General features: G+C 40.1%; 1 protein-coding gene across 3 annotated transcripts in view; it reads left to right on the top strand.

Moving 5' to 3' along the window:
• The window catches only part of tasor2 (transcription activation suppressor family member 2), a 23,178-nt gene extending 13,553 nt beyond the window's left edge, over positions 1-9,625 (top strand). For 2 of the 3 annotated variants that reach the window (XM_008301472.1, XM_008301470.1), the window contains exons 17-23: positions 8-72; positions 1,922-5,476; positions 6,368-6,490; positions 6,571-6,724; positions 6,823-6,928; positions 8,410-8,591; positions 8,868-9,625. In XM_008301472.1, the coding sequence (XP_008299694.1) occupies positions 8-72; positions 1,922-5,476; positions 6,368-6,490; positions 6,571-6,724; positions 6,823-6,928; positions 8,410-8,591; positions 8,868-8,965 (4,283 nt within the window). In that variant the 3' untranslated portion in view covers positions 8,966-9,625. Of the gene's footprint in view, positions 73-1,921; positions 5,477-6,367; positions 6,491-6,570; positions 6,725-6,822; positions 6,929-8,409; positions 8,592-8,867 lie in introns of all 3 variants that reach the window. The other variant, XM_008301471.1, reaches the window with a different exon arrangement.
• The last annotated feature ends 564 nt before the right edge of the window (positions 9,626-10,189 follow it).

The following is a 10,189-nucleotide window of genomic DNA, read 5'->3' as shown; positions in this document are numbered from 1 at the left end:
CAGAAAGAAGCTGTTAAATCACTGACCTCTCTAAAGCCACCAGTGGAACTACATGAGCCAAGCACATTTCAGGTTTGCTTCTAATGTTACTATTCCATTAAAGATAAACTAGAATCCACTGAATGTTTTTGTCATGATGTGCAGAAATTCTAAGGATGTAGAACAATCTAAAAGCCAGGTTATTGTGCTTGTTGACAAACATGAAGGCACACGAGTAAGAGGCACACGATCATTGGCCTAACTAGGGAACTTCCAATAAAGAATTATTCAAGGTCACAGTTTAGCTGAAAAGCACAATCCACTGTTTTCCATCAGAATTCTATGGTATCTAAATAGTAGTAACAATATCATGCCTTAAATCATCTCAGACAGTCTCAGCCCCATCTCCAAACAGTTGTTTCTACACTCAGACTTCAAGTTCCCAGCTCCCCCAGGAAATACTAAATTCAGAGTTCAGTTCACCACCACATTTAGGTTTATTTTGTCTATCTTCTAGTTTCTACACCAGCTTGTGCAGATGTCTACTAGGACTAAATGCTAGGTTAATTCTCTACAAGTGCCTATGACACTGCTTTGGATTTGAAGCTGATCCCCAGGCACCACACAAGGACTGTTCACTTCTACTAGTACTGAGGATGGGCTAAATAAAGACGATAAATTTCTTTACAAGGATCAAGAGAGGATACTTTAAGCCTTTATCTTTGTCAAACAGTTATGTTCAGGTGACCCGTCCTTTGAATCTCTGGGCAAAACGCCCACACATCAGCTTACATACAGATACATGTGACTGTGTACACACCCTGGAACCACAGCATCATAGACGGACAGAGTCCACCTTCAGTCAAGGAGCATGAGGACATCTGCATATACATTAATGTGTAAAAGTTTTGAGGGCCAATTGTCAAATGAAAATTCTTTTAAAACTAATGTCATGAATTGTTTTTAATTGTTCATTACATAAAACAGTATTTGGTGTGAACACCCTTTGCCTTTGAAAGAGCACCAGTTTGCCATGGAAGATCTACACAGTTTTTCAAGGAACTTGACAGGCAGATTGTTATTTTTATTTTGGATAAATTGGTACAGTTCTTCAGATTTAGTGTGTCTTAGTGTCTTCTGCATTTTCATTTATTTTCATGCTGACTTCATGATGTGGCGGTCATGGCTCTTTGGGGACCAGACAATCTGTTGCAGGACTCCTTTTTCTTCTTGTCCCTGAACATGTTTCTTTGTAACCCTGGCTATATGCTTGTGGTTGTTGTCATGCTACAGAAATAATTAGGGACTGATCCGACAGTCGGTGGTTGATGGAATGAAAATCTGAAGTACCTAAAATATTTGCACAGTGCTGAAGCTGGTGCTGTTTAGCCTCATGCACAAGCTTCATCTTCTCCTCCGCCAGATGTGACGTTCCACATACTGATTGCCTTTGTCAGTGGGTAATGTTCAGTTAGACCCATGTCTTTGTCTTCTGCCCAACTAGCCATGTACTAGTGGGGGCAGCAGGCCAGGTGAAGCCCTAGTTTCTCTCTTGAGGGTAGAGCGGTTCTGTCCTGTTGCTGTCTTTATAAGATTGCTTGATACGCTCACTCATATAATGATAGATCCTATAAAGAACTGTCTTTGCTAATAACACAGCTGCTGGGTGCACATGGACATGCATACCCTTCCTTCATAATATTTATCAGGCAGCAATGATATGGCCTCGTAATTTTATTTACATTGACACTCGTTTCTAGTTAGTTATCAACCTAATACAAATGTAACTGTTTCAATTGTGTTGACACTTTTCATTGTTTGAATTTCTGGCGCATCAGTGGCCATTCAAGTGACTTTGAAAAATCATCGTTAAAGTTAAACAGATAAACATTAGTGTTTGTAATATGCCAATAATTTATTCTGTTTACACTTTCTTTTCCAGTGTTACAGAAAGATGATCCATTCCTCAAAGATGAACAGTGAGGTGAAGGATGAAAGGAGCATCCATCAAAGTGAGAAGACTTGTAGTCCTCAGAAAGCTGTCTGCCTGGAACACACTGATGTTCCATCTTTAAGGGATGATGGGACGATGACCCCTCCACGAAAAGAGACGAAAAGTGAATCCGTTGAGCCAGAAACTGTTCAGACTGCTTTAGGAATCGGCAAAGTGTTGCATGGAAGTAGCAAAGAGAGCACCGATGTGAAAGATGGCACAAAAAGTCCTGAAACTACGCAGACGACACAAAAAGATGGATTGGGCTCATTCTCGTCTGTGACTGACAAAGAAACAGACTCCAACATGGACACAGATGATGTAGTTCATGCAGATGAATCCAAAGATCGGGAAAATTGTGAAGTGAAAGAAGATGCATCCCATGAAGGCAATGCAGATACTTCTCTTGAAGTGATTCACACAAGGGACGATTCTGCCAACAAAGAATCCAATATTGTCTGCAATGGACATTGTTCAGACAATGAGGAGCCGTCGTTAAAGGAGAAACCCAAAGCAGTCTCACCAGACCGGCCTGAAAATGGTAATGGAGATAAGGATTGTGAAGGTAAAGTAATGAAAGATGAAGATGGCTTGAGAGAAGAAGATGGGCTTGTTGAGAAAAACAGTCGCATTTCAGCTGTGGATGCTGACAAAGACTTGAGTGATCAGCCATTACCAGTGATGTCTGATGAATCAGATCTAGTGAACACGGACTGCATAACAGAGGGTAATCATCAAGAACAACTGGATGAGCAACCACCTCTAGCAGACAGTGTACAAGTTGTCTGCCATGACTCACTGTTGAAGATGCCATGCGCAAGTGACATTGCATTGACAGATGAACGTGCCATTTCAGAAAAAGCCAGTCACACTCCATCAGAAATGAAACCCATTAATAATGATCCAGCAGCTGAGAAACATTCAGAAACTGCATTACCCATGTCTGATGAGGGCACAAGTTCATTAGATGGGTCTTCTGCTGGTTTGTCTGTTCCCCGGGAAAAGGGCAGTGTGGAAATGGAAAACCAAAACACTGAAATATCTCACTTCAGTTTTGCTTTATGTTGTAATGCTCAAGGTGACCATGGAAGCAAGTCAACTGAGGGAGAGGAAAAGGTTGAGAACACATCTCAGAAAGAATCATTTCAACACCAGTCTCACTTACCTCAAATTCTAAAAATGTGTGAGACAGAAGTGGATTTTACTGAAGAAGCAGATCTCCAAATATATAAAACAAACGAGGGCTTGGACAAAAGTTGCAGCGGGGTTTATATTCCATTTATTGGAATAGCAACCTCTGGAGATGATATCATGCAATCACATGACTCACACCCACAAGACAAGATTCAAGACGTTTTTTCAAGACAGGAAAAAATACCATTTATCTGTGAAACTACCTTCCCTGAAGCTGTTCTGCCCAGTGAGGTGTGCAGTACGCCTAAAATTAAAGTAGAACTGCCTCCTTGCAAATTATCGATTCGTAATGCAGGTGAAACCAACCAGCTATTAATCTCAAAAAGTGAGTCTAATAGCAGGTGTCCTACTCCAACTATGGATGAACAACCACTTGGGTACATACCTTTTTGTACCCCTAGCCGTAGCACTTCTGCTGTAAGTGGTTATGAAACCTGCAAAAACATTACTCAGAAAGCTCCTGGCAGGCGTTCAACGCCTAGAAATGACGCACCGCCTTTTACGCAGTACCTGTGTCACACTTCTACCGTTAAAAGTGATCCCAACCCTCATCATGATCGTCATCCTGATCTTGAACTAAGGACTCTAAGAGTTCTACAAAGTATAGACAAGTTCCTCTCCAAATCGAACCTCACTGGCAAATCTAGACCGATCAAAACAGTTGACATACCAGAGTCTGTTGACCCAACCCCAAACCACCACAGCAAGTGCATCCCCACTGGCCAATCCCTAAGCCACACCTCAGCTGACTTTAAAAACAAGAAAATAAGCAACGAAAAGCCAGCAACCTCTAACAGGCAGGATCCGCATGCAGCATTATCAGATTGCTTTCATAGACCACCTTTTGAAAATGCATTAGAGGCAATACATGCTAGGTTGCAGCTGGATAAAACAGAGTCATGTAACTATTTTGAAAGACCTGATAAGCAAGAATCCCCTGCAGGACAAGATTATTGTCATTCCCACACATCTTCTCCTTCTACTGAGCAAGTGATGAAACCAAACATAGACCAAGATAGGCTTAAAGCAGCAACTCATGAGCCCCGCCCATACAGTCAGCGTCCTGTCATGGCTGTGAAACCATCAAAGACCGAGGAGAGTCAAGCAGGTTCCTCATCTAAAGATGTGCACATTGAAAACGCTGCCAAAAATAAACAGACTACAACCGCTGTATTCGAATACGCCTCAACAATTTCCAAGCTCTTGGAAACGAAGAGAAAAGCAACCTCAAGGGGGAATTCTAAAAGACTACATGATGATAAGCATGAAACCAGTGAGCTGTCTTCCCAAAGTACTTGGCAACCAAATGTTAGTCACAGTAAACCTAACTCAGTTGAAGTTAAATTTGCCTATCTAGATCCTTCACATCAGCACCAGGGAAGGGACGTCTCCAAATTCACCGCGATTCCATCTTCATCTCTAGCATCCGCAAAAACTTCCCCTAAACTTGTTGAGGTGAACCAAGGTTTCTTCACCTATAGTTCAGCTGAGAAAGTTGACCGAGCAACAAAAAAGAAGATTGAGATGCATCAGATCGACTTCTCAGACCCATCAGCTTCATTTATGGGTCCTAAAAATAATAGCATAATAGATGACAGTCTCGCCTTGGGTCCTGAAAGCTCACTCGTATGCACAGTCTTTAACACCAGCCAGAAGGAATCTTCCACTTTTCTGGAGCAACTTTCTCAGAGGTGCCTTCAAGATGACCTCACTCGCACATCAGTGGAACAAGAGTGCCTCATCTTCTCAGAAAAAATGAAACAGCTTTTGAAAAAGAGTAACAAGGAAGCCATCTGCCAACAGGACACTCATGACAGTTTGAGGGTGTCTTGCACTAGTCCTGTGACGGTCCATTTTTCCAGTCTAGAGGAAGAGGACGATTTTCTGGATCACTTGGACACGTCAATTGTTGGACAGAAAATTAAGGTGGACATGTCTGACAGGAACGACCTGCCGGACACCATGGAGGAAGAAAGGACTTTGCATCCTGGAGAATTACCTCAGGGAACAAGCAACCCAATGGAAAGTGCCTGGGTTTCTGGCATCACTGCAGAATGTGCCCGGCAGTATGAAGCTACAATGCAAGACATTTGTGCTGTCGACAAGGTCCAGTCCAAACCGAAAGGCTGCAGAATGGATCGAGATAAGACTGAACCAAGTAACCATTTTGACTTTTGCAATCAAATGAAGAGAGAAATGGATGAGGCCTTTCGGAGTAGTCTGAATTCAGTCGTGAAGAAGTCCTGTAAAACAAAGTACAGATTCTACATACTGGTGACGTCAGACGATGTCTTCTTTGAAGAAACCAAGGTAAGATGAGCTTCAGCTTTTTATGTCGTATTTCTAATAACTATTTTGTTTTCAGTGATACACTACTTAGAGAGTGCATTTTTTCTAACTGATGCATGAAAGGTGCAAATACAAAGTTGTTGTTTGTGAAAGTATGTGATCTTTTAAGAGCCCATATTAGACATAGTGACATAAATAGATAGTGTAAATAAATGCCTGGATTTTAAGCAAGGTGTTCCAGGCAAGTAAGGAGCAGTGTTTCCTGTGAGAGAGAAAAACACCGTTGGTGTGTTCCTTGTGAATTTGCAGACCTCTAACAATCCAAATAAAAACCATAAAATACTAATGAAAAGGAAAACCCCCCAAAAGCATAATGTAGGCTCTTGAATTGACAGTGAAAGTTACAGTGAGCATAGGTTCATCTGTTTCTCACTGAGAAATCTAATCAAACTGTCCATGCACACTTCTAAGCCACTTCTGCAGCATAATCCTTTACTTTTACGTCCATCCGTATGATCAGTGTTTCTACAGAAATATTTACTGCAAAACATGGCCAAACACACTGCTTCTATGTCAGATTCACTCCATATACATGCCATAGTCATATTGAAATGTACTGAAATGTTTTGAGATAATTTAATCAAAATAACACACAATGAGCAGTATCTTTTTTTTAGAACTGAAATGTTAACCCAAAAATGTCAATCAATTTTTTCCTGAGCAGGTTGGCTTGAGACTTTGCAAACATGTTATTGTTACTTTTCAAGCAAGCAGATTTGGCCTTTAGCTTGTTAGTGCATTATTTATTACATGGTCATTAACCTAAAAGTGGCCTGTGTTTGAATGGACTTGAGACTTGCAAATGTAGATGTTTTTTTAAAGGTTGGGTGTTTTCTCTTTCATTTTTACAAGGCACATTTAGAGGCTGAGGGCCACACTGCTGTGCAGCCGTCTGAATTCTTCCTCTGTGAAGAAAGTTCTTCATCGCTGCTCATCATCCTCAGGAATGAAGACATTGCCGAGCACATTTGCGAGGTAACAGATCAGCTGGTTTAAAAAGCTCACAGCAGGACTTTGGTGATCATGATTTAATGCCTCGGCTCTCTGCTACTCAGGTCCCTCGTTTGCTTGAGCTGAAGAAGTCACAGGGCGTGATGTTTGCTGGAATTGATGAACCAGATGATGTTGTAAATCTCACCCATCAGGAGCTCTTCACACGGGGTGGTTTCATCATGTTTGACGGAGCAACCCTGGAGCATCTCAGTCTGTGTATGTGCACATAACAGCTTACCAGCTTTTTGGTGTTTGAGGTATTGTCATGTTAGTATGAGTTTAACTCATTACTTCAACTTTATATGAATTTGAAGGCAACATGAAAAAATTGTCTGAAGTCTTGCAAGAACTAAGCAGCACAGGGAAGTGGAAATGGATGCTGCACTACAGAGACAGTCGTCGACTAAAAGAAAATGCAAGGTGAGTATCAGTTCTGGATAGGGACTACAAAAACCTAATTTGCCTGTTGGCAGCTGTTCTATTCACGTTTCTCTTTTGTATTTCTTGTTTTATTAACTTTTCCAATAGATATGATATAATACAAATCAGTAGACAAGTGAAAGAACACATAGAACAAAACTAATCAAATCAGGGTGCATAGAAGCACTACGACTAGTAGAGTCACCACCAAGGTTGTAAAGCTCCACCAATCAGTCACGTTGCAGTTTACATCCATGTCTGTCCAGACTTATATAATGCATATAGTGAAGACTACAAGGTGTGTAAATTCATTGAGAGAAACAAAAATAGAGTCAAATCCCTTGCTTGTGTTCACAAGTTAGGACGATAAAGCTGATTGTGATCGACCACAAAGTAGTGGCCAGGACAGCAGACACTGCTTCAAATACGGATGTTGCTGAAAAGAAGCTACAAATTCTCATACATGGATGCTTCCCTGGAAACACAGAAGATCTCTACAATCATGGCAGTTTTAAGGTGGACACTCAGGATTGGTGTCGCCAATTCAGTATTCAAACCAAATGTGAAAATGGTCACATTCTCTCCTTCTCTAACTTAGTAATGGTGAAAATGTGTTTTCTAAGGTCACTGTGACTTTGACCACCAAACTTCAAACAGTTCATCCTTTAGTTCAAATGAAAGTTTGTGCCAGATTAGAGGAAATTCCCAGTTTTGCCTGATATATCTTGTTCAGCAGAACGGACGGACAGACAACCCAAAAACACAATACCTACTACCAGTGGTCGCCTTGCACAGAGGTTTAAAAATTAGACAACCCATAAACTGAGAGAAAAAAATGAAATACAAAGTTGAATTTCCATTATAAGCGTACACAGAAAAACCAAAACATTATAACCACTCACAAATTAGGAAAATTCAAATTTGCTGCACCTGTCAAGGTGGGAGGTATTAACTTATGAGTGGACAGTCAGTTCTGTCAGGTAGCATGGATATGGGCCCTCGGCAACTTTGACTAGGGTCAAAGCAGAGACGGAGGATGGTGAGTACCTACCATAAGGAGGGAAAAACTACATATCAGCCCACAGGGTGTTGGAGGGGATGTCCTGGAAAAAGTCTGATCCACAGCATCTCCTACTCACAACTTCCAGGACTTCAAGGATCAGCTGCTGACCTCATAGTGTCTGATACCACGGGACACAGAGGTCTTGCACGTCCTTGTCTCTGAGAATCTGAGTTGTTTTGGCAGCAACTGAAGGACCGAAAGCGCATCCGGCATGGATGGCTCATCAGTGTAGAGGAAATTTGTTTTTGAAATACAAACCAAACTCCATAAAATGCCCTTTGCTGATGATTATTTTGGCTTTTATTATTATGATTTATTTTAACCATTTGAAAAAAAATCAGGCTTTGTCTTGCAGATTGTGCCGTCTCTGTTGAAATCTTGCCTTTCTGATCATTAAGTTTGCACCTCCTGAATGCAGGTTGAGTGCGGAGGCAAAGGAGAAGAAGGACTTCCTAAACTGGGGCCAGGACACAGGAATACTGGAGGTGTTGCCTTACCATGAGTGTGACCTGATGTCAAGAGATCAGCCCGACTATCTCACATGTTTGGTCCGCTTGCAGGTCCAGAATATATCATCTCGTTACCCTGTTTTTATCACCGGTGAGACACTGTTGTACTAATATCCATATTAATTGTGTTAACTGTGACATTCACTACAATGTGGGTTTGATCTGACCAATTTTCTAAACATTTATAATATATCATTAATGAAGAGGGGTCATTTTTGATGCTTTGGTGTTTAAAAATCAAATGATTGTGGTAACTTCACATCAACAAAATCCCTGTAAGTCACAGAGTTCCTGCACTGTATCTGAGATAACCTGTAAAGATTTTGCAAAAGGAATCATGTGTTTTTTTTTTTGTTTATTTTTACAGATACAACAACAGACAGCGCCTTTGAGAGGAATGGGATTTTAACAGTGACTTTGAACTCGTTCCTGACAAAGTCTCCAAGTGAAACATTTGCTGTCTGACCCACGACATAAGTCAGATGGATGAAACGAACTGAAGTTGTGAACATTTTAGTGCCCAACAATCAAAAAGGGACTGAATGTGAAAAGAAAACAGTCAGTTACCAGTCAAGGTTATTTAAAACAAACTACAGCTATTACAAATGCTCAGCACACCTAACAGTTGAGTTTTTTTGTAAGCAACGAAAAATATTTGTTGCTTTACAGTTCGTTTGTTTTAGTTCTTCTTCATTCAGTTAATGGATAGAGTGGCAATAATACAAAGATGCCGGCAGCTGTGCTGTAATAATACAGTTTATATTGTATTTTTATTGTAAATTGTATGGTAAGCCTGTTAAAAAGTGATTTTTACATTAATATTTTATCTTTTGACTTCCGATCCCGACTTTATACATTTTGCAGAACAATCAACGTTTTGTTTGTTTAATGTATTCATGTTTGTTTATGATTTTTTTTTGTTGAAAAGATTTTGTTTCAGGCAAGAACTCAATTGTAATACTCCAGGTCTAGTGCTGTGTTACATATTTAAAGTATACTACTGTACAGTGATTCTCATCGGACACAACAAATTAACATTATTCTTAAACGCTAAATATATTTAGTTTTGATGATTGTTCATTCTGTACAGGTTGATGACTGAAAATAAAAAAAGGTTTCACTGAAGGATGTGCTTTAAAGAATCATTCATGCTGGATGAAGAAGCTGCGCTGGTCCTGACTGCTCACACTACATTATTATTGTTATTATGTTCCCACGGCACTGTGTATATGTCAGTGATGAAATGGCCTCCATGTTGCTGTAAATAGAATCATCTCAAGTGAACCCAAACAAATAAATACAATAAAAAATGAAGAAATAGTTTTGCAAGGAAAGTCAGCTTTGAATTTGAATGAAATGCTTGAAAATGTGGGTTTCCCCCCTCATCATTTTTAACATTTCTATGTTTCTTCTATGATAGATTTGCTGCTATGTTGAATTCTAGTCTTGTTTCAATTCAGGTTTGCCCCCTAAAATTAAAACTGACAGGAAACTCTGTAAGGCTTTGGCATGAGATTTAAAGCTCATTTCTTTTGTATTAAAGTTAAGTATTTAGTTGTAATTCAGCTATAAATGTACAAACTGAAAACCGATTATGATAAGGAGTGATGACAGAAAGTCCCACCCTACAAGTGCATGATTGGTTCTCTAGGTTTGTGACATATGAATCCCTAGAAGTCTGAATCTGTG

Source organism: Stegastes partitus, unplaced genomic scaffold, assembly GCF_000690725.1.
Source record: "Stegastes partitus isolate 25-593 unplaced genomic scaffold, Stegastes_partitus-1.0.2 Scaffold1676, whole genome shotgun sequence".
NCBI lineage: Eukaryota > Metazoa > Chordata > Actinopteri > Pomacentridae > Stegastes > Stegastes partitus.
Note: the sequence above shows the minus strand (reverse complement) of the source record. Positions and strands in the feature narration are given on the sequence as shown.